Source organism: Muscardinus avellanarius (assembly GCF_963383645.1).
Source record: "Muscardinus avellanarius genome assembly, chromosome: 14".
Lineage (NCBI taxonomy): Eukaryota > Metazoa > Chordata > Mammalia > Rodentia > Gliridae > Muscardinus > Muscardinus avellanarius.
Genome location: NC_137800.1, coordinates 34247522 through 34273291, shown reverse-complemented (window position 1 = coordinate 34273291; position 25770 = coordinate 34247522). Strand labels below are relative to the sequence as shown.

At 36.3% G+C, this 25770-nt stretch overlaps 1 protein-coding gene across 1 annotated transcript in view; it reads right to left on the bottom strand.

The window, feature by feature from the left end:
• The window catches only part of WWC2 (WW and C2 domain containing 2), a gene marked incomplete at its 3' end in the record, with an annotated part of 227871 nt that overhangs the window by 18794 nt on the left and 183307 nt on the right, over positions 1-25770 (bottom strand). Inside the window, exons 17-20 of the mRNA XM_080710126.1 lie at positions 9735-9856; positions 7564-7768; positions 3131-3295; positions 1904-1996 (exon numbers count right to left, since the gene is read on the bottom strand). Coding sequence (XP_080566252.1) covers positions 1904-1996; positions 3131-3295; positions 7564-7768; positions 9735-9856 — 585 coding nt within the window. The remainder of the gene's footprint in view (positions 1-1903; positions 1997-3130; positions 3296-7563; positions 7769-9734; positions 9857-25770) is intronic.

Sequence of the window (25770 nt, the reverse complement as noted above, 5' to 3'; positions counted from 1 at the left end):
AGCATGTGCCACCATGCCTGGCTCAAGCGCATATATATATATATATATATATATATATATATATATATATATAGTGTGTGTGGGGGGGGTGTTGGGGAATGAACCCAGGGGCATTCTATCTCTGAGATACACTCCCAGGCTTATTTTTTTTTATTACTTATTTTGAAACAGGGTCTCACTAAGTAGCTGAGGCTGGCCATGAACCGAGATCCTCCTGTCTCAGACTTCCAAGTACTAGGTTTACAAGTGTGTGCCACCATGCCCAGCTTTCCAGCACACTTTCCCCCCACCCCAACTGTGGTACTGGGGTGGAACCCAGGGTTATTCTACCTCTGAGCTACACACCCTGCCCTATTTTTTATTCTTTATTTTAGAACAAGGTCTAAGTTGTGGAAGGTTTCACTAAGTAGCTGAGGCTATCTGCGAATCACAATCCTTCACCAGCAGACTTTTAATAGTCCTTCGTGCACCGAGTTCCTGCTCTAGACCTTGGACTCCTGAAGGTAACAATCTCGCCATTGATGGAGCTCAGCACACACAGTGCTCTGTGCTTACCAAATAATACATTTTAAGTTGAAATGATAATAGTAAACAAATACTATTCTTTCAGTATTCCAGCTCTTAATAAGTACTCAGAATTTTTTAAATTACTTGGGCATCCAACTATACCACTCCTAGGTATCTTTCCAAAGGGACTGAAATCAGAGAACTACAGTAATTTATGCATATCCATATATTCATAGCAGTACAATTTACAATAGCCAAATTATGGAACCAACCTAGGTGTCCATCACTAGATGAGTGGATTACAAAATTATGGGATATCCACACAATGGAATTCTACTCAGCAAGAAAGAAGAACAAAATTATGTCATTTGCAGAAAAATAGAAGGACCTGGAGAATATTATGTTAAGTGAGATTGGCTAGTCACAGAAAGTGAAGGGTCATATGTTTTCTCTCATATGCAGAAGCTAGGGAGTAATTTGGATATCAGAGGGACTCTAGATAATGGAGGAGAAACCTTAGTGGACCCAGGGAGGTGCTTTAGGAGCAGGGGAGGAGGAAGACTGAGGATCAATGAAGGATTTACTACCATTGGTTTTGTGTATATATGTGAAAATACCAATGTCAATCTCAGTACTCTGTATGGAGAAGGGGGGCTAGGGAGTGAGCGGGGGCACCACTGAATGCTGTGTGCATGTATGTCACTGTCAACAAGATTTACATTATGATGTGAGACTATAATGCACTAGTAAAAATATATAAAAACAAAATAAATTACTTGGACAGTCCAAGTTTTAATCTTTTAGTTTATCTAAATATTCTCTCATATATATCCTTGAAGTTCATTCAGAGGCCAATGATTTCTAGGAAAACTCAACCTGAGCTGTCCCATGTACATTCATTTTATCCTTCTAAAAACAACTGTTTAAGCAAGTCACAAAACTGTGCGCTTAGAAAAACAAAAAGAAAACAACATACAAAACCTGTACCCTGTTCCTTTGCAGAATGTTTGCTCTGTCAGAGAAGGTACCAGGTCTTATACTTCTTCAATGACTGATTTCTCAAGAGCCAGGCACGGTGTGGAGACAGAGCAAGCATTGTTAGACGAGGACTCAACCCACTTATGCACTTGGGGACCCAGCAAGCCTCTTCTCCAGAGATGCTACAAACCAGCTTCCAGCCTGAGCTATGTTTGTAAACACAGGTCCCAGGCCAGTGATGAATGAATGCGCTCAAGCACAGCCTCCTGGCCTTGTAAATGACTCAATACCTGCACTGCGGTTTCACTCAACAGCCTGAGCAAATGGAGCACTGATTCTCAGTCCTGAAATTTATGCTTTGCAATTCATGAATCTGGATTGTTCTAGGACAGTGGGACTTGGCTGAGGGAATACATACCCTTTTGACCCGCAAACTGCGTCGTTCAGTGGAGTTTCTCACAAATAGTGACTTTTTAGCCAAGGTTGAACTGTCACTGTCACTTCGATTTAACTGGCAACAAAAGATATAAAAAAAAAATCACTACATAACAGAGTCCTAGTGAAAGTCAGAATTGAGAAGACTACCAAATATAGCAGATAGTGATAATATGATGAGCTAAATCTTTAAGAAAATCCTCCCCAAATATGTTCTTTTCTGTTCTGTGGTTTTCTTAAATAATTTATTAATTTTTGGTAATTGTCATCAACAGTCATATGTTAAGGTAATTGTACACTTTTGTAGAAAAGCAATCCTTTTTGGCTAATATGCAATATCCTTTTTTAAAAGAAAGGTTAACATAAAGCACAGAGCTCAATGTCAGCACTGAGAACAGTCTGTGCTATCTGGACGCTCAGCCTCTGTGGATGTTTCCTGACCACTGCGCATACTGTGAGCACTGCTTTCTGCTTTTGAGCTCCCAACTTGCCCTGCTATTTTCTACAACTTTTTTGACATATTTACTATGTACACCCAGCTCATTCACAAGAAGGAAAGCACTGCAAGGGCAGGCTCTGGATTTCCTTTGTTTCTGGATGAATACCAAGTATCTAGAGAAGTACTTAATATTTTATTTGAATGAATAAAGTCAGAATTTTAAAATTATTTGTAACCCAATTTGTAATATTAAATCTATCTTAATATATGGAGAAGCAGAATTTGGTAAACTAATATAAATCCCACAGTTTTATTTATAGAAGTAAGTATCTGACTCAGTATGCAGAGGCATTAAGAGATGGATTTTGTTCTAAAATCCAACTCCATTTCAGTTCAGCAAGATTAACAGTCTGAAACACATATAACATAAAGCATAAATAAACAAAATGTTTCTTAAAAGTCACTTTGTTTCTAAACACGGACCAAAGTCCAAAAATTCTTAGCATCTAGATCCTTGAGTCCTATTTACTTGCCATACAAATCACAGAAAACCATGAGACATTAAATTTGTGAGAAAACAAACTAAAAAGAACACAAGTGAGTATGATATTCTGCGTATATTATATAGGATTTCTGAGCCATAAGAATTTGTAGTCAGAATTTGTGGTTTCAGGCACACAGTCCCTTGCATCAGCAGGCCACCCACTGCTGGCAGGAGGGGCAGAAGCTGCAGTTCCCAGTGCCTCCTCAGGTCGGGGACACATCACTTACCCTGCAGACATACTGGCTCCGCTCACCGGGAGAAAAGGTTTGGGAGCGTACGATCACGCTGCTCCTCACGAAGGGATGCTGTCTTGTGCTCAGGCCGCTGCGGTCTTTGGGGCGGACTGCTATGCTGTCACTAACAACTTCATCAGTGTTTGTCTCTTTATCAACCTACAAGAGAAGGTGGCAATTTATCAACAGCTACTGAATGTATACTTATTTACTGTTTTTCTAAGTAAAAGTAAATATCTAATGCTAGACAGACTTATCTAGTGTTGGTGACACTCTTGAAAGAAAGGCTTATATTACAGAGCACGATATTTATGAAGGGAAAGTGTGGAAATGGTTTTCTCTTGTGTTCTTGGGAAATTGCCCTCAGTAAGTAGAATAATATCTACCCAACAAGGTTACCTTTATCATCTTTTTTTATTTAAAGAGGTTCTATGATGAAACCTATTTGGAAATATATTATTAGCAAACATTATTCAGATTTTTGATTCTTATTTAAAATAAATACTAAAATAATTAAACAAAGAAAATAAAAATATGCGACTAACTCTAGACCAGAGTATGCAGTTATACATATGTGAGTACAATCACTACTATGAAGCTGCGTTTGGATGTTTACTGGATCATTAGAAGTGCAAAAAAAATAAATAAATAAAATTTAAGTTAAAATATAAGTGTCAAAATGCAAACTGTAGGCACAGGTAGATGTCTATCAGGTGTAAACTTGATTCTAGACTTGCGTTTTGATGAATGTTTGATTTTTTTTGTAGAAGTTCTCAGAGTACGATACTATTGTGTCAGGAATGAAAACTTAGAATTTTCTATACTTCTTTACCAATATCCCAAAGGTGCCAGCCTCAAAGCTTAATAAAGACTTTTTTTAAGGATTTTGCCCATTTCAGGATAGTAATCAATACAATCTCTCACTTAACTAGAAAAGTTATGGCCGGGCGTGGTGGCGCACGCTTTAATTCCCGTGCTTGAGAGGCAGAGACAGGAGGATCACGCAGGTTCGAAGCCAGCCGTGCGTGCTGGCTTAGGAGACCCTGTTTCCAAATTAAAAAAAAAAAGTAAAAATAGAAATAGGTCTGGGAGTGTAGCCCAGAGGTAGAAGGGCTTCCAGGAACCCCAGTACCACCACCAAAAAAAAAAAAAAAAAAAAAAAAAAAAGAAAAGAAAAGTTATCTCTTCAATAGCTTGGCTGGCACCTGTGCCTAAACCAAATCATCCACCATCTTCCAAAGGAGATTCAATCACCATTAACAAAAATTAACTTCATGTTTGAAATTGAAACTTTGAAACTTGAGACAATTAAATAGCAGCCCTGTGTAATCTATTAGTCTACTTCTGTATGATTACTTCACAGATCTGAAATTTGTCGGTCATCAAAATACCTGCTACCGCCTCTATCGACAGTCCGGGTCGGAGACTCTGTGATACAACCCAGTAAAGGAGTAGTGGGGTCTGAGATACTACAGACTCGAGACCCAGAGCACCTTAAGGGAAGTCATAGTGACCCAAGGGAAGAACCAAAAGAAGGCACAAACTTCCGAAATCATGGGAAAGAGGAATAACACTGGAGCAATGAATGCCCACAACCCCACAACATCCGAATAAAATAGAACCCGATAAAACAGAAAATCAGAGATTTCTAGAAGATCAAATCAGGAAAATAACTGTAGAAATAAGAGAGGTGCTTCGAAAAGAACTCAGAGAGAGCCAAAAAGAGATAAAGGATGCAATTAATGAAGTAAAGGACTCAATTCAAAGCACAAACAACCGATTAGACCACATGGAGAACAGAATCTCGCTCTTAGAAGATGATCATTCCAAAAATGAACGCATAGTTTCTAATCTAGGAAAAAATATCCGACAGCAGGAATCTGATATTGAAGAAATATGGGCCCATTTTAAGAGAGCTAACCTAAGAATAATTGGAATCGAGGAGGGAAAAGAAAGTGAAACCAAAGGGATCAACAATCTCTTCAAGGAAGTAATAGCAGAAAATTTTCCAAACATAGAGCAAGAGGTTGATACACAGGTCCAGGAAACTTATAGAACTCCCTTTAGACAGGATCGGAGAAGAGGATCCCCACGCCACATAATTGTCAAAATGACCAATGTGGAAGCCAAGCAGAGAATCTTAAAGGCAACAAAAACAAAGGGCCAAGTGACATTCAGAGGCAAACCAATTAGAATCACTCCAGACTTCCCAAAACAAGTCATGAGAGCCAGAAGGGCTTGGAGTAACATATTCCAAACTCTGAAAGAAAATAATTTCCAGCCAAAAATTTTCTCCCCAGCAAAACTTCCTATCAAATTAGATGGAGAAATAAGAAGCTTCCATGACAAACAGAAACTGAAGGAATTTATGTCTTCAAAACCAGCACTAGAGAAAATACTCAAAGAGATTAACTACAAAGAAGAAATAGGTAACACACACCAGAACCAGAGAAACAAGATTTTCCATCCAACAGAAAACTAAGATTGGTTATCTGTGGAGATTCATTATTTATGTTAGTCTTTTACCTATGTCTAAATTGTATTGTTTGCCTTTATTGTTGTTAATTTTTAGGATTTCTAGTTGGAATATTAATGTACCTTCAGATAGAGCATTTGGAAATATTTTATCCCATTCTATTAGTAACTTTTAACTCTGTTTACATTGTCTTTGGATATACAATATTTTTTTTTATTTTTTAGGGAGTTTGTATACTCTTCTGTTGCCTGTGCCATTGAAATCATATCCAAGAAATCACTGCCAATTTCAATGTTGTGAGGTTTTATGACCCAGATTTTCTTCTAAAAGTTTATAGTCTTAAGATTTATATTTAGGTCTTTTATCTATTTTTTTTTTTTGGTGGTACTGGGGTTCCTGGAAGCCCTTTTTCCTCCGGGCTACACTCCCAGACCTATTTTATATTTTTGAAACAGGGTCTCTTATGCCAGCGCGGCTGGCTTTGAACCTGCGCGATCCTCCTGTCTCCGCCTCCCAAGCGCGGGGATTACAAGCGTGCGCCACCACGCCTGGCTGTCTCTTTTATCTATTTTGAGTTAATATTTGTATATGGGATTAGGTAAGGGTCCAATTTTATTCTTTTCCATGTAATTTATTATTTTTCAACAATATTTAGTTAAAAGATTATTATTTCCACCACCAAATGTTCGTGGAAACCTTGTCAAAAATATCTTGACAATATAGGGAAGAATTTAGCTCTAGGCTTGTATTTAACTCCAATGGTTTATATATCTGCCTTTAGAACAGTACTACACTGTTTCAATTATTGTAGCTTTATATGGTTTGAAATCAGAAAATATATGTCTTCTTGCTTTGTTCTTTTTCAAGATCATTTTGGGTATCTAGAATCCATATTCCACATTAGGATAGATTTTTTTCTGAAAAATAAATATATAAATATATGATAGTTTCACCTAAAAAATAGAAAAAAATATTCTCTGGTAAGAAAGAAAGCAAAAAGAAATATTGAAATGTTATCTTTAAGTCATCAAAAGCTTGGTATCAGACAAATGAAACTGTTATGTGAGATTATCATTGTTAATTTTGGATAAATTGCTATAATACTAGATGTCAACCACTAAGCCAAGCATGGGAAGGAGGGATGGGGAGAGAATGGGGTGGGGATCGGGTGGGGGCTGACTGGGTGATGTGTGCATGTATGTCTCCAAAAGTTTGTATCCCACTATGATGTATGAATACAGTGCACCAATAAAAAATAAAAAATTAAAAAAAAACAAAACAAAAAAACCCCAAAATACTTGCTACCTTTTTGTAATTTAAACTCTTTGAACCTTTTTAGTTTGTACATGGTTTCTTAAAATGAAAATTTTGTTCTATTTTAACTTGACTTTTAATTAACAACAACTAAAATAAAAAATATAGCAACCTTGCTGTTACCAAAGAAATGCAGAAAATACTTTTCTTTTTGTGGTACTGGGAACTGGACTCAGGGCCATTCTACCTCTGAGCTACACCCCCAACACTATTTTTTATTCTTTATTTTGAAACAGGGTCTCATCAGATTGCAAAGGGCCTCACTAAGTAGCTGAGACTGGCCACAAATCTGACACCCTCATTTCTCACCTTCACAAGTACTGGGATTACAAGTATGTACTACCACACTGGCTGCACAAAATACTTTTTAATAAATATTCACAGAATATTTATTGAGAGCTAATATAGGCAGTACTATTTTTTTCTTACATCAAATATAAGTAAATAATTAATATTTTTAGTCCATTTAAAAACTTTAAAGCATTTGCAATGTCTATCAACTATTTCTATAAATGCCTTTCACAATCAGGTTTTGGACCAAAATCTTAATATGGAATTACACCCGAAGAGATAAGCAAGATCTATCGAGTCTGAAAGGCATCTGTCTTAACAGATAAAAGCACAGCTGAGTACTCACCAGGGTGGGTGTTCCATCCAGTGGCTGGCTTCTATAGTCTTTGGCACATGAGTTTTCTTTCCTCTGTCCGTCTTCGTCTTCCTCTGTCTCGGGCACACTAGTGCATGCACCTGGGTCTTCTGTATAGCTACCGCCCTCTGTCAATTTGACTTCAGCCTCTTTTTCAGCCACAATTTCATCAGAAGCCTTTCTTAGCACTGTTAACCTATAGTAAAGTAAATTAAGATAAAAGTAAGACATATTCCAGGAATATGGGCACGTTAACCTGTTACCTGGGAAACAAGCAACAGATTTAAACATAATGATTCAGCAATTCTTTGGCTAGAACTTTTAATTAAATAGCCCTTAAAACAAAATTCTCACTTTATTCTCTAGCAATATGCAGCAAAATCATCATAGTGTAGTACTAAAATGCTGAATTTATGAAATTTGACCTAATTTTCAGATATTAAACAGAAATATTTTGAAAATCATGCATCAAATTTAATACCACATTTAAAAATGTTGAACTCATTATATAAAGCAATTTGGTATTACTTATTCATATTAAAAAATTAATCACATAACAGAATGGGGTTACTCTTGGCTAAGAATAAATAGGACAAGAGAAATAAATACTCATTACTGGTTGTGTTCACAGTCCATAGTCCCTATGGAAAGGGAGTTTACTACTGAATCACTGAAGACTCAGTGCCACAGTGCTCATCTCTATGAGGAGCTGAGCTGTGGCATGGGCATGGGTGGTATATTACAAGTGTGCATTCTGTATCAAGACAGTCCATAGAGAATATACAAAGCAGGAGCACCAGGGGCGTTTACAGCATCTCCTGCTGAGTGACATATTTTTAAAAATAAAAACATTTTTTCCACTGATATATAAATGTTGAGTTTGAACTGCTATTGGTGACATAGCTAAGAAATGGCAGAAAATAGTTATTAAATGTTCAGCCAGGAAATGAACACAAAGAGGAACCAGCAATGACTGCTATAAGCTATGAATTCATTTTTTTACATACGAAGTACATTTTTAAAAATATGTGTGAAGTAAATTATATTTTACAAGCATGAGAAAAGCTTAGTATTAAGGACACTACAATAAACCTCATAATTACTCTCATGTTTAATCTGCACTGCTCTGATTTTTATTCACTATAAAGAACTTTTGATAAGCACAAAATATCCCTGTACCTTTTTATTTTTTGTGGTACTAGGGGTGGAACCCAGGGGCTTTTCTACCTCAGAGCTATACTATCAGACCTATTTTATTTGGAAACAGGGTCTCACTAAGTTGCTGAGAGCCTTACTAAGTAGCTGAGGCTGGCTTTGAACCTATGTGATCCTCCTGTCTCAGCCTCCCAAGTGCTGGGATTACAAGCATGCACCACCACTCCTGGTTCCCTCTACCTTTTTACATCGCTGTTGTAGCCCTCCCTTCTACATGTCCATGATTTTGTTATTTATGCTATACCTTGTCACTCTGAGTTTCCAAAAAGTTTAATACATAGATATGTTAACAGTATTTAATACATACACAGAACAGTCTAAGTAACTATATATAAAAAATTAATCCAAATGAGTTTACATACTGTATCTACTTAAAACTAAAGCAATCACTAAAATTTGCTTTTAGAGAAAGCCCTGCAAATTAGGAAAGATAGCTCGTCATACATGTTTATAGATATATAAATCGAACATCCCTTTTTAAAGGATGGTGCATGAATACAGAGAGGGGAAACAGAAACAGGTGAGTACGGTAACATAGAAACAGCTACTCAGAAGCTGTTTTCTGCTTTGTCTTACCACAGCTTAAATGGCATTCCTAATAGTTTTTAAAAAAATAAAGCCAGTTTTAAATTTGTAATTCTACAATAACCTACCATATCTTTCAAACTTGATAGTTTAGAAATTTTTAAAAAGCCTAGAAAATAGTATTAAAAATTACTGGAAGCAAGAATAAAAAACCTGACTGATGTGTTAACTTTCCCATAATGTTGCTATCACCTCCTTTCTCTAATGACAAAGGAGAATCTAGCCCTAGCTCCCTGAAGCCATGTTGTTTTCCATAATTCCAGAATATTAGATATGAACCTGTAAAGGTTTCCCTGCAAGCTTCTTAAGAGAAATTGAACATCACCCCAGCGAGTTCCCACTAGCAAAAGTAAATGTCTTACCAATCTCTTTCTGGACCCCTTTGTTCTTCCTCTGGTCCTGGTTCCTCTTCTTCTTGTGCTAATTCTTGCTCCACAGCTAACAGCTCAGCTGATGTTCTTGCAAGTAAGGCTGACACTGCATCCTGAAGAATGTAAAACATATGGCAATTAACATCATATACTTCAAGAAATGATTTTAAAAAATCGTCAGATGCAGACTGATACTTCCTGCTGTGAAGAAGCAGTTTGTACTGAATCCAACTCTCCTGCTGAGACAAATAGGGAAGCTGAATAAAATAAAACAAAAACAAATACGCTCTCCCAGATATTTAAAACAGTGAAGAAAAACAACTACTATCAGCACTAGCCAGCTAAGATCCCAGGGAGAAGAGAAATACAAGAAGGTAAAATAACCATCACCGCCACTTGCTCTCCTCAAGAGTATTTGTCAGTTCTAGGCATGAGGCATGCAAGCTGAATAGAATGGAGGCATGGAGCTGTGGTTGTAGAGTGAGTAGAATGGAAAGATAACCACAGAGTACATGGTCTACCAAGGAGTCAGCACACAGGGTCAGAAAAATGAACTGTAAGGCAAGCCAAATATTATACATGATATTCTTCCTAAGGTATGTGTCATTCCTAAACCACTTATGCACAGGGCAACAAATTGAGAAATGAAGCAAAGAACAAGCGGCTAGGAGGCTGAGCAAGTATTTCAGTTGTCTCATTGGGCACTAGGGGAAAAATAATTAGAATACAAGTTCTCCATGTGATTCAGGCAATTTCCTATATGGTGATTTGTCTTCCAGAAGAACAGTAAATCTTCTCTGGGAGAATATCTCAGCCAGAGCTTCCATAATCCCTCATACGTAATAGCTAGCATTAAATCAAGACCTAATGACCATAAACCAAAAGAAACAATAGACAAGAGGTAGACCCACAGGCGGTGATTCACACACTGCAGGTAATTAGAATGGCCCCAAAGAGATGGTTCTCAATATCTTCTCCCTGTCTGCGATATAATCCAGTAAAGGAGTAGTGGCAGCTGAGATTACCACAAACTCCAGAGATCCAGAATACTATAAGTGAAGTCGTGGTAACCCGGAGAAGAACCCAGACAAGGCACAAACTTCTGAAATCATGGGAAGGAGGAAAAACAATGGAGCAAAGAATGCCCACAACCCCACGATATCAGAACCTGATAACAAAGAAATGCAGAGATCTCCAGAAGATCAAATATGGAATATAACTGTAGAACTAATACAAGACTTGTGAAAAGAATTCAGAGAGAGTCTAAAAGAAATAAAGAATGCAATCACTGAAGTAATGCCACCAGTTCAAACTATAAACAATCGATTAGGCCACATGAAGAATAGAATCTCGCTCCTAGAAGATGATTACTCCATAACAAACACATAGTTTATAACTTAGAAAATAAAAATCCAACAGCAGGAATTTGAGATTAAAGAAATATGGGCCCATTTTTAAGAGAGATAACCTAAGAATAATGGGAATAGAGGAGGGAAAAGAAGGTGAAACCAAAGGGATCAATAATCTCTTCAAAGAAGTAATAGCAGAAAATTTTCCAAACATAGAGCAAGAGGTTGACAAACAGGTCCAGGAAACTTATAGAACTCCCTTTAGACAAGATCAGGGAAAATGTTGCGCAGGCCACATAATTGTCAAAATGACCAATGTAGAAGCCAAGGAGAGAATCTTAAAGGCAACAAAAACAACAGGCCAAGTGCCATTCAGAGGCAAACCAATTAGATTCACTCCAGACTTCCAAAACCAAGTCATGAAAGCCAGAGGGGCCTGTAGTAACATATTCCAAACTCTGAAAAAACCAACTTCCAGCCAAAACTTTCCTACCCAGCAAAACTATCTATCAAATTAGATGGGGAAATAAGAAGCTTCATGAAAGCCAGAGGGGCCTGTAGTAACATATTCCAAACTCTGAAAAAAAAACAACTTCCAGCCAAAAATTTCCTACCCAGCAAAACTATCTATCAAATTAGATGGGGAAATAAGAAGCTTCCATGACAAACAGAAACTGAAGAAATTTATGTCTTCAAAACCAGCACTAGAGAAAATACTCAAAGAGATTAACTACAAAGAAGAAATAGGTAATACATGCCAGAACCAGAGAAAAGAGATTTTCCATCCAGCAGACATCTAAGCAAGGAAGAATAAACAGTATTTCAAACAGAAATAAAATCTTAACATGTTAGGAATTAAAAATTATCTCTCAATAATCACCCTGAATGCAACTGGCCTCAACTGCCCAATAAAAAGACAGAAAGTGGCAAAATAGATTAAAAACCAGAATCCACCCATCTGCTGCTTGCGAGAAATACAACTTACAAGTAAAGATAGTCACAAACTTAAGGTAAAGGGGCAGAACAAGGCAATTCATGCTAATGGAACAATAGAGCAGAATAGAAGACCCAGAAACAAGTCCACACACTTTCGGCCAATTGATTTTGGACAAAGGAGCCAAAAACATACACTGGAAAAAAGATAACCTCTTCAACAAATGGTATTGGCAAAACTGGTTAACCATATGCAGAAATTGGAAATTAATCCTACTTCCTCACCCTGCACAAGAGTCAGTTCAAGATGGATCAAAGACTTGGAAATTAAACCACAGACTTGAAGCTCCTTGAAGAGGAAATAGGTCTAAAACTGCAACACATAGGCACAGACAAGACCACAAAGGCACAACAACCTAAAAGGTGAATCAATACATGGGATTGCATGAAACTGAAGAGCTTCTATACAGCAAAGGAAACTGTCAAGAACCTCAATTGAGAGCCAACAGAATGGGAGAAGATTTTTGCCACCTACACCTCCGATAGAGGACTAATATCGAGAATATGCAGAGAACTCAAGAAACTCAACACTAAGAAAACAAATCATCTAATCAAAAAATGGGGAAGTGAACTAAATAGACACTTCACAAAAGAAGAAATTCAAATGGCAAATAAATGCATGAAAAAATGCTCAACATCACTGGCAATCAGAGAGATGCAAATCAAAACTTCCCTGAGATTTCACCTAATTCCAACTAGAATGGCAATCATTTAAAACACAAACAACAACAAATGCTGGTGAGGATGTGGAGAAGTGGAAACTCTAAAACACTGTTGGGATTGCAAATTAGTGCAACCACTTTGGAAAACAGTATGGAGAATCCTCAGAAGAATGGGAACAAATTGACCATTTGATCCAACAATACCATTTCTGGGTATCTACCCAAAAGAAAGGAAACCAAACTACCAAACTAATGCATGTGTATCGATGGTCATAGCTGCACAATTCACCATAGTCAAACTATAGAAGCAGCCAAGATGTCTATCAACAGATGAATGGATTACAAAACTGTGGGATATGTACACAATGGAATTTTACTCAGCCATAAAAGAAAAACACAATTACATCATTTTCAGGGAAATGGATGGAACTGGAGGACATTATGCAAAGCGAGATTAGTCAGTCACAAAAAATAAGAAATCAGATGCTTTCCCTGATATGTGAACGGTAAGGAGAAATGAGTCATAGGAGGAACTCTAGGTGAAAAAGGAAATCCTATAGAGGAGCAAACAAGACAACCTAAATGAGAGGATGGGAGGGCGTAAGAAGGAAATTCTCTATAGCATACAATGTACTTAAACATATCAAAGTCAACCACTAAGCCAAGCATGGGAAGGAGTGATGAGGAAGAAATGAGGTGGGAATTGGGTAGGGGCTAAATGGGCAATGTGTACATACATGTATGTGCACACAAGTTTTTTACCCCATTATGATGTATGAATATAATGCACCTATAAAAAATTTTTAAAAAATCTAATGATACACGTTACGTACCCTAACAGGAACAGTCTAATCCCAAAACCAATAAAAGGCAGAAAATAATTAAAATCAGAGCATAAACAAATGAAATAAAGAATTAAAAAAATACAAAAAAATCAACAAATAAAAAAGTTGGGCTGGGCATGGTGGCGCACGCTTGTAATCCCCGTGCTTGGGAGATGGAGACAGGAGGATCATGCAGGTTCGAAGCCAGCCTCACTGGCATAAGAGACCCTGTTTCCAAATAAAAATATAAAATGGTTCTCTTCTAGCTTTGTTCTTATTCGAGATTGTTTTGGGTATTTAGAGTTCATATTTCATGTTAGGATAGATTTTTTCTGAAAAACAAATAAATGTATGATAGTTTCACCTTAAAAAAAAAAAGAAAAAAATCCTCTGGTAAGAAAGAAAACAAAAACAAATATTGAAATGTTATCTCTAAGTGATCAAAAGTTTGATATCAGACAAATGAATCTGTTATGTGAGATTATCATTGTTAATTTTGGATAAATTGCTACAGTATTAGTCAACCACTAAGCCAAGCATGGGAAGGAGAGATGGGGAGGGAATGGTGTGGGGATTGGGTAGGGGGTAACTGGGCGATATGTGCATGTATGTTTACACAAGTTTTTTTTTAATCCCATTATGATGTATGAATACAGTGCACCAATAAAAATTAAATAAAAAATAATAAAAAAAAATAAAATGGGTCTGGGAGTATAGCCCGAAGGTAGAGGGTTTCCAGGAACCCCAGTACCACCAAAAAAAAAAAAAAAAAAAAAAAGCTGGTTCTTTGAAAAGTTGTTTAACAAGATTGACAAATCCCTAGCCAACCAAACCAAAAGAGAGAATCAATCCAAATCATTAAAATCAGACACGAAAACGTGACAGACAGTGAGGAAATTCAGAGGATCATCAAAAACTATTTTGAAAATTTATATTCCAACAAACTGGAAAACATGAAAAAATATTGACAGATTTTTTTTTTTTTGGTGGTACTGGAGGTGGAATCTAGGGGCTTTCTACCTCCGGGCTATACTCCCAGACCTATTTTATATTTTATTTGGAAACAGGGTCTCACTAAGTTGCTGAGAGCCTCACTAAGTATCTGATGCTGGCTTCCAACCTGTGCGATCCTCCTGTCTCAGCCTCCCAAGTGTGGGGATTACAGGTATGCACCACCACACCAGCAAATCGACAGATTTCTAAACGCATAAATCTTACATAAGTTGAGCCAAGAGGATATAGAAAACCTAAACCATACAATAGCAAAGAAATAGAAACAGCAATAAAAATATTTCTTTTTTTCTTTTTTTTTTTTTGGGTGGTACTGGGGTTCCTGGAAGCCCTTCTACCTCCGGGCTACACTCCCAGACCTATTTTTACATTTTCATTTTGGAAACAGGGTCTCCTAAGCCAGCGCGCGCGGCTGGCTTCGAACCTGCGCGGTCCTCCTGTCTCTGCCTCCCAAGCGCGGGGATTACAAGCGTGCGCCACCACGCCCGGCGCAATAAAAATATTTCCATCAAAGAAAATCCCAGGTCCAGATCGGTTTCTAGATGAATTCTACAAAACTAAACCCAATACTTCACAAATTAGTCCATGAAATCAAAAGTGATGGAATTCTTCCAAACTCCTATGAGGCCTGTATCACATTAATATCAAAACCAAATAAAGATACCTCAAGAAATGAAAATCACAGAACAATATCATTGATGAACATAGATGCAAACATTCTAAACATAATATTAGCCATGCACATTCAAAATAACATCAAGAAAATTGTACACCATGACCAAGTTGGTTTCATTCCAGGAAAGCAAGGCTGGTTCAATATATGCATATCAATACATGTTATTCAGCCCATAAACAGAAGTAAGAATGAAAATAACCAGACCATATTAATAGATGCTGAAAAAGCATTTGACAAAATCCAACATCATTCATGTTAAAAATACTGCAGAAAATTTGGAACTGAGGGAATATCTCTCAACATTATTAAGGCAATATACAATAAACCCAAAGTTAGCATCATATTAAATGGGGAAAACTCTAAGAATTCCTTCCAAAATCAGGAACAAGGGATGCCCACTATCACCCCTCCATTTCAATAAAGGTCTTGAGACTCTTGTCAGAGTAATAAGAGAAGGATATCAAAGGAATTCATTTAGAAAAAGAAGGACCAAAATTATCTTTGCTTGCAGATAACATGATCCTATACCTAAAAGACTGGAAAAGCTCAACCAGAAGACTACTAGAGCTGATTAACCATTTCAGAAAAGTAGCGGGATATAAAACAAATTAAAAAACATAAGTAGCTTTGCTATTTACCAATTATGAGCCCACAGGAAATGAAATATAGAAAACAATGCCATTCACAGTACCCTCAAAACCAATAAAATACTTAGAACTAAACCTAATGAAAGAGGTAAAAGACCTCTACAATAACAATTATAAAACACAAAAGAAAGAAAAAATGATGAAGACCTTGGAAAGTGTAAAGCCCTTGCTCTTCGATAGGTAGAATAAATAAAATCAAAATAGCCATTTTACCAAAAGAGATCTATATAATCAATGCAATCCCTATAAAAATACTGTCATTCTTCACAGACCTAAAAAAATCAGTCATAAACTTCATATGGAGAAACAAAAGACCTAGGATACCTAAAATAATTCTCAGTAACAAGAAAATTGAAGGAGGCATCACAATTTCTGACTTCAAATTAAACTACAGAGCTATAGTAATTAAAACAACATGATATTAGCACAAAACAGGCATACAGACAAATGGAACAGAATAGAAGATACAAAAACAAATCCACACACTTATAGTCAGTTGATCTTCAATAAAGGGGCCAAATACATATGCTAGAGAAAAGAGGCTTTTCAATAAATGGTGCTGGAAAAACTGGCTATCCAGTTTTAGAGAAATAAAACTAAATCCTTACCTCTCGCACTGCACAGAAATCAACTTGAGATGGATCAAATACTTGGAAGGTAGAACAGTCTATGAAGCTGTTAGAGGAAGGCATAGATGAAAAACTCCAGCATATAGGTATAGGCAGTAACTTCCTCAACAAGACTCCAAAGCTCAGGAAATTAAAACAAGTAATATGTTGGATGGTATCAAACTAAAAAGTTTCCGCTCACCAAAGGAAATCATCAAGAGTCTAAGAGAAAGCCTACAGAATAGGAGATCTTTACCAGCTATTCTTCTGATAGAGGGCTAATGTCTAGAATACACAAAGAACTTAAAAGACTACACTAGAAAATCAACCCAATCAAGAACTGGGCAACTGAATCTGGCGGTGGTGGCTTACACTTGTAATCTCAACATTAGGGAGGCTGAGACAGGAGGATCACGGGTCACAGACAGCCTCAGCTACTTAGGCCCTTCGCAACTCAGTGAGACCCTGTTTCATTTCAAAAGAAAAAAAGAAAAATAACTAGGACTGGGGGTGTAGCTCGGAGGTAGAATGCCCCTGGGTTCAATCCCCAGTGCCATAAAAAATTAAAAAAATAAAAAAAGGAATGGGCAACGGAATTAAAGAGACATTTCACAAAAGAGAAAATACAAATGGCTAATAGATGAATGAAAAAAATGTTCAGCATCATTAGCCATCAGGGAGATGCAAATCAAAACTACTCTGAGATTCCATGTAGCCTCAATCAGAATGGCAAGCATATAGAGGTCAAAAAACAATAATGGGCACTCTTCTACATTGTTGGTAGAATTGCAAACTAGTTGGGCTACTATGAAGATCAGTGTGGAGATTCCTTAGAAAGTTGGGAAATGGATCCACCATATCATCCAGCCTTACCACTACTGAATATCTTTCCAAAGTGGTTGAAACCAGAGAAGTACAATAATATATGCATGCCCATGTTCATAGCAGCACAATTCACAATAGCCAAACAATGGAACCAACCTAGGTGTCCATCAACAGAAGAATAGATTACAAAAGTATGGGAAATACAATGGAATTCTACTCAGCAATAAAGAGAAATAAAATTACATGATTTGCAAGAAAATGGAAGGACCTGGAGAACATTATTTTAAGTGAGACTAGTCAATCACAGAAAGTGAAAGGTCATATGTTTTCTTTAATATGTACAGAATAGGGCATAATTGGGATACAAGAGAGACTTCAGACTATGAGGAGATACCTTAGGGTAACCAGGGCAGAGATATAAGAGTAGGGGTGGAGGAAGACTTAGGTTCATTAGCAGATATACTACCATAAACTATGTGTATATATGTGAATATATACCAAAGTTAATCAGGGTACTCCATATAGGGAGGGAGGGAAATGGGGAGAGGGGCACCAAGAGCATGTATACATGTGCATGTATGTCATTGTCAACATGGTTTACGTTATGATTTGAGACTATAATGCACCAATAAAAGCACAAAAAAGAAATAAAAAGGAAAATTCATAGCACTGAGTGCCCACTTAAGAAGAACAGAAAACCACCAAATAAATAACCTAATGACAAACCTAAAAGCCCTTGAAAAACAGAAAGTCTAACCCCAAAACCAGTAGATGACAGGAAATTATTAAAATCAAAGCAGAAATAAATGAAGTAGAGAATAAAATAACAATACCAAAAATCAAGAAAACCAAGAGGTGGATTCTCAAAAAAAATAAACAAGAGAGAGAATATCATTCCAAATTATGAAAATAAGAGATGAAAAATGAGATAGTACCACTGACAGCAGGAAAATCCAGAGGATTATCACAAACTACTTTGAAAAACTATACGCTAACAAAATGGAAAATCTGGAAGAAACTGACAACTTTCTAGATAAATATAACCTTCCTAAACTGGGTCAAGAAGTTATAGAAATTTTAAACTGACAAACAGCAATCAAAGAGATTGACACAGCAATAAGGAGCCTACTATCAAACAAAAGCCCAGGACCAGATGGTTTCCCAAGTGAATTTTATGAAACCTTCATAGAAGAGCTAATCCAACTACTCCTTAATCTATTCTGTTAAAAAGTAAAGGAACCCTCCCCAATACATTCTACAAGGCCAACATAACATTAATGGCAAAATCGAATAAAGACAGCTCAAGAAAAGAAAACTATAAGCCTATATCATTGATGAACTTAGATGCAAAACTGCTAAACAATATACTAGTAATATGCTTTCAAAACCACATCAAGAAAATTGTACATCATGAACAAGTAGGGTTCATTCCAGGGATGCAAGGCAGGTTCAACATATGAAAAAAATAATCTATGTAATTCATCACATATCCAGAACCAAAGATAAAAATCACATAATTATTTCAATAGATGCCAAAAAAGCATTCAAAATATCCAACACACATTTATAAGCTAAAAGTACTGCAGAGAATCGGAATAGAAGGAACATACCTCAACATCATAAAGGCCCACATACAACAGGCCCACAGACAACATCATATTAAATGGGGAAAAACTGAAAAAATCCCCCTAAATACAGGAACAAGATAAGGATGTTAATTATCACTTCTTTTCAATATAGTACCTGAGACTCTAGCCAGAGCAGTAAGGCAAGAGAAAAAAATCAAAGAGGTACAAATAGAGAAAGAATAACTAAAACTATCTCCATTTGCATATGACATAATACTATACTTAGAAGATCCAACAAACTCAACCAAAAAGCTTGTAGAACTGATCAACAAATTCAGCAAAGTGTCTGGATACAAAATCAATCTTAAAAAATCAGAAGCTTTTCTGTATGCCAACCATAAATCCACTGAAAAAGAAATCCAGAAATCACTTCCATTCAGGATATTCCACAAAAAAATAAAATACTTAGAAATAAAACTAACCAAGGAGGTAAAAGGCCTCTAGAAAGAAAATTATAAAACTGAAAAAAGAAATTGAAGAAGACCTTAGGAGATAGAGAGATCTTTCATGTTCTTGAATAGGCAGAATAAATATCATCAAAATGGCTACTCTTCCAAGAGTGATCTACAGATTGAAGGCAATACCCTTTAAATTACCAAGGTCATTCCTCACAGACATAAAAAGTCAGTCCTTAAAATTTATTTGGAACAACAAAAAATCCAGAAAGCCAAAGTAGTTCTCTGCCTCAAGAACCATGCAGGAAACATTATAATACCTGACTTCAAATTATACTACAAAGTCACAGTAATAAAAACAGCATGATAATGGCACAAAAACAGACACATAGACCAATGAAGCAGAAGACTCAAACAAATCCGTACCCTTACAGCCAATTAATTTTTGACAAAGGGGCCAAAAATATATACTGGAAAAAAAAGTAGCCTCTTCAACAAATGATGTTTGCAAATATGGCTAACCATATGCAGAAAAATGGAAATAAACCTCACTTTGACACCCTGCACAGGAGTCAATTCAAGATGGATCAAAGACTTGGAAATCAGGGCAGAGACCTTACAGTTCCTTGAAGAGGACATAGTTCCAACACTTCAACACATAGGCACAGGTAAAAACTTTCTCAACAAAAGTACCCAATGCACAAGAAATTAAAAGGAGGATCAACATGTGGAATTGCATTAAACTGAAGAGCTTCTTTACAACAAAGAAAACTATCAAGAATATTAACAAAGAGCTGAGAGAATAGGAGAAAATTTTTGCCAACCATTCTTCTGGTGAAGACTAATATCTAGAATATACAGAGAACTCAAGAAACGACTAAGAAAACAAATAACCCAATCAAATAATGGGCAAGTGAATTAAATAGACACTTCACAAAAGAAGATATTCAAATTGTCAGTAAATTATGAAAAAATGTTCAACATCATTAGCAATCAAAGAGATGAAAATCAAAACTACCCTGAGATTTCACCTAACTTCAATTAGAATGGCAATCATTCAAAACACAAACAACATCAAATGCTGGCAAGGATGTGGAGAAATGGGAACTCTAATATACTAATGGTGGGATTGCAAATTAATGCAACCACTTTGAATAAACAGTATGGAAGAACTTCAGAAGAATGGGAGTAAACCTACTATATGATCCAACAATACCACTTCTGGGTATCTCTACCCAAAAGAATGAAAACCAAAATACTAAAATAATGCATGTGTACCTATGTTCATAGCTGCACAATTCACAATTGCCAAAATATGGAACCAGCCAAGATGGCCATCAACAGATGAATGGATTACAAAACTATGGGATATGTACACAATGGAATTTTACTCAGCCATAAAAAAGAACAAAATTATATCATTTGCAGGAAAATGCATGGCACTGGAGATTATCCTAAGTGAGATTAGTCAGTCACAAAAAGTAAAAAATTGGATGCTCTCCCTTAATATGGGGAAGCTAGGGAGATAAAGGGTCATAGGAGGAACTCTAGATGAAAAAGAAACCATAAGGTGACCTGAAGGGGATGAAGGAAGAGGAAAATTCCCTCATGTACATGACATACATTCATAAACATCAAAGTCAACCAGTAAGCTAAATATGAGAAGGAGGGAGGGAGAGAGAATGGGATGGGAATTGGGGAAGGGCTAAATGAGTTGATGTGTATATATAAGCCTCCATCATCTTTATAGTTTCTTTAACCCCATTAAGATGTCTGACTATAATGCACCAATAAAAAATTTTTAAAAAATCTAACCAAGAAGATTAAAAACTGTAAATAGATCAATAACAGTAATGAAATTGAAGCAGTAATAAAAAAAATCTTTCAACAAAGAAAATCCCAGGACTGGATGGATTCATTGCAGAATTTTACTAGATTAAAAAAAAAATCTCAAAGTATATCATAAAATAAAAAAAAATCCATCAAAATTCATTCAGCAGCCAGTATCACTATGCTACCAAAACCTGACAAAGATACAACAGAAAATAAAACTATGGACCAATATCCATGATAACCACATATACAAAAATCTTCAACAAAATACTAGCAAATTAAATTCAACAGTACATTGCAAAGATCATACACCATGATTAGGTTGGCTTCATTCTAAGGATGCTGGAGTGGTTCCACATATTCAAATTCGTAAATGCAAACAGAATAGAATCAAGGATAAAAATCACATGATTATCTCAAGAGATGCCAGAAAAAGCTTTTGGTAAAATGGAACATCTCTGCAAGAAAAAAGCCCTGAATAAATTATATGTCAAAATATCATTCTGACATAATAAAGACAAACCCATAGCCAACATCATACTGAATAAGAAAAATATGAAAGCATTTCCTCTAAGATAAAAAACAAGACAAAGGTGTTCGAATACTCTCATCACTGTTATTCCAACTAAAACTACAAATTTTAGCCAGAGCAATTAGGTAAGAGAAAGAAATAAAAGGTGTACAAATTGGAAAGGGGAAGTCAAATTATATTCTGTACAAAGAAAATCCTAAGGACTCCACCAAAAGACTTTTAGAACTGATAAACAAGTTCAGTAAAGTTAGCAGGATACAAAATCAACATAAAAAGTCAGTAGCTTTTTATATACTAATAATGAACTTGGTGAGAAAGAAATCAGAAAAGTAATCCCATTCACAATAGCCAAACTCACATACTTCATGCACACATGCGAGGAGCGGTGGAGGAAGAAGGAGGTAGGAAGGGAGAGAGAGATAGAGATAGAGATAGAGATAGAGAGAGAGAGAAACCTAGGAATAAACTTAGCTGAACATATAAAAGACCTCTATAGTGAAAATTACAGAATATTGATGAAAGAATTGAAGAAGTCACTAAGACAGTAAAAAGACTACCGGTGTTCACATATGGGATAACTAATACTATTGAAATGGCCACATTACTCAAAGCAATCTATAGATTCAATGCAATGCCCATCAAAATATCAACGGTATTCTTCACAAAACTAGAAAAGACAATATAAAAGCACAAATGACATCAAGTATACAAAGCCTTCCTAAGTAGAAGGAATAATGCTGGGGGTATCACAATCCATACAGTCATAGTAACAAAAACGACATGGTACTGGCATAAACAGACACACAGACCAATGGAACAGAATTGAGGACTAAGTCACAAACCCATGCATCTTCAGCCAATTGATTCTATCAATAAAGGCCCCAAAAACATACACTGGAGAAAAGGCAGTCTCTTCAATAAACGGTGCTGTGAACACTAGATATCTACATGTAGAAGTCTGAAATTAGAACCCTGTCACACTATATAAAAATCAATTCAAAATGGATCAAAATCTTAATGCAAGAAACGAAACTTTGAAACTACTAAAAGAAAACTTAGGGGGAACACTTCAAGATATTGGTACACCATGATTTCCTGATTAAGACTCCAACAGCTCAGGAAACAAAATCAAGAATTGACAAGTAAGCCAGGCGTGGTGGCGCACACTTGTAATCCCAGCATTCGGGAGGCAGAGACTGAAGGGTCACGGTTTGTGGATAGCCTCAGCTACTTAGCGAGGCCCTTCAAAACTCAGTGAGACACTGTTTCAAAAAATAAGAAGACTAAAAATTAGAGCTGGGGGAGTAGCTCGGAGGTGCAATGCCCTTTGGTTCCATCCCCAGTACTGCAACAACAACAACAATAACAACAACAACAACAACAGAATTGAATGTTCTGCACAGCAAAGGAAATGGTCAGTAGAATGAACAGCTGACAGAATGGGAGAAAATTGCTGCCAGTTATTCTATGTGACAGAAAATTAATATTCAGAATATATAAAGAACTAAAAAAGCTTAATGACAACAAAAAACTCTCAAGTAATTCAATAAAAAACGGGCAAATGATCTGAACAGACACTTCTCAAAAGACATACAAATGGCCAACAAATACATGAAAATGCTCTACATCTTTAGCCCTTAGGAAAATACATATCAAAACTTCATTAAGAGTCCATCTCAACTCATTCAGAATGGTTACTAAAAATTTGTATATGACATATGCTGGTGAGGACGTGGAGAAAAAGAAACCCCTTAAACACTATTGGTGGCAATGTAAATTAGCATAGCCACTATGGAAAAGAGTATGGAAGGTCTTCATAAGCTAAAAGCAGAATTAACTATGGCTCTTGGAAATATACCAGAAGGACTCAAAGTTAGCATATAAGAGATTACTGTATATCCATGTTTCTTCCAGTACTACTTAGGTAACTGAATTATGGAACCAGCCTAGGAGTCCATCAGCAGATAAATGGATAAAAAAGTAAAATATATTTATACAATGGGATATTACTTAACCATAAAGAATACATTTCTGTCACTCGAAGGAAAATGGATGGAACTGAAGGTATTATCTGAGTGAAATAAGCCAGACACAGAAAGACAAGTATAGTGTATTGTCTTCCCTATGTGAATACCAAACAAACAACAAACCTGAAAGCAGAAGAGGGATCATTAGAATCAGGGAAGATGAGAGGAGAGTAAAAAAAGGTAGAAGCCAGGGCGGGCATGGAAATGATCAACACACAATATAAGCAGGTATAGAAATGCCACAGTGAAACCCATTAATTTGTACAATTAAAATGTATTAATTATAATAATAAATAAATCCAAGGTGATTCCCTCTTCAAGGGGGCCAACTAGTATCTCTCTCAAAAAAGTAGCAACTTGGAAAAAAATCTAACAGGCCTCAGGTCTTTGGGAACAGGGGATACTTATTCCGTTGCCTTCCTTTGGCTGTCTATATGTATGCTGAAGTTCCCTCTGAATACAGTATATCCTCCTTCACAGGCTAAATTTATCATCTTTCTTGACACAGGCCAGGGGCATCAATGTGCAGCAGCAGGCTTCTTTAGTCATCAATTACCACCTTTCCACTAACAGGGAAAACTATATCCCCAGAATAGGGAGAGGTGGGTGTTTGAGCTGTAAAGGTATGGCAATTAACATCATGACAAAAGACAAAAGAACTCATTGAGACACTGAGACCTTCTACAACACCTCCATTAAAGAGATGCCCCTCAGTGTTGCTGACCTCATCTGAGAGGGACTGTCCTACTACCTAGCCCCAGCCAGCGTTCAAATCTGGGGGCTGAGGAGCAACTGGAAGAGGAAGGAAAGGGAGCCAAGGGATGGACATCTTGTCATTTAAAATTTTTTTTTCTTTGAATAAATGTCACTTTTTAGGCAAAATAATAATAATAAAATATTAGTAAAATAGTAAACAAATAAATGATAGAGAAAAATCAACAAGGTCAAAAGTCAGTTCTTTAAAGGAAATAAAAAAATCAGTATGTCCTTGTTAAAAATGAAAGGAAGACATAAATCAATATTAGGAATGAAACAGAATATAGCAAAGTCCTTACATACACGAAAATCTAGTAACAGGATATTATAGATAACTTTATGCCAAATTTTGACACTTTAGATTAAATGGATAGGACTGGGGGTATAGCTCAGCAGTATAGTGCTTGTCTAATATTTGTGAGGCCCTGGGTTCTAATTCCAGCATTGCCCCAAAAGAAAGAAAATTAAATAAAAAAATTAAATGGACATATTCTGTGAAAAGGAAAATCTACTAAAGAAAACCTTATGAAATGTTTGCACCACTCTGAACTTCACTATGATATATAATCACAATGTACTAATAAGAAAAAAACTTACAAAAATACATAAAATCAGAATAGTGATAAACATAGTAAAGAAATTAAATCTGAGGCAGGCATGGTGGCATGTACCTATAACTACAATACTTGAAAGGCTGAGACAGGAGGATCACAGGTTTGAGGCAAGTCTTAGTGATTTAGCAAGACCCTCTTTCAAAATAAAAAATAAAATAGACCCAGGGTATAACTCAGAGGTAGAATGCACCTGGGTTCTATCTCTAGTGCCCGACATATACAAACACATACAGCATTAAATCTATAATTTATAAATGACTCACTATCTCTTTCAACTGGGATTCCAAAAGAATTAAGCTCTAATGCCCATAGTCATCCATTATGTTAATTCAAAAAAATATCCAGAGTGGTATATATTGTATACCATCCTTGAAGAATTAAGAAAGTAATCATTAAATACATTTTTTGAGGGGCTTACTTCTCTTGTAGAACCCTGGTTGAGACTGACTGCTTCTCATAAAGAAAATTAAGAGTTTTGGATGATGAATTCTTTTAGGAGTTTCCACAAATACATAAGGAAGAAATAACACTCATAAAAGCTTTCACAGACATTGAATGATTCCATTATATAAAGTTCAAAATCAGGCAAAACTAATAATGGTGAGAGAGGTCATAGTACAAATTACCTTTGTAGGAAGTGGCAATGA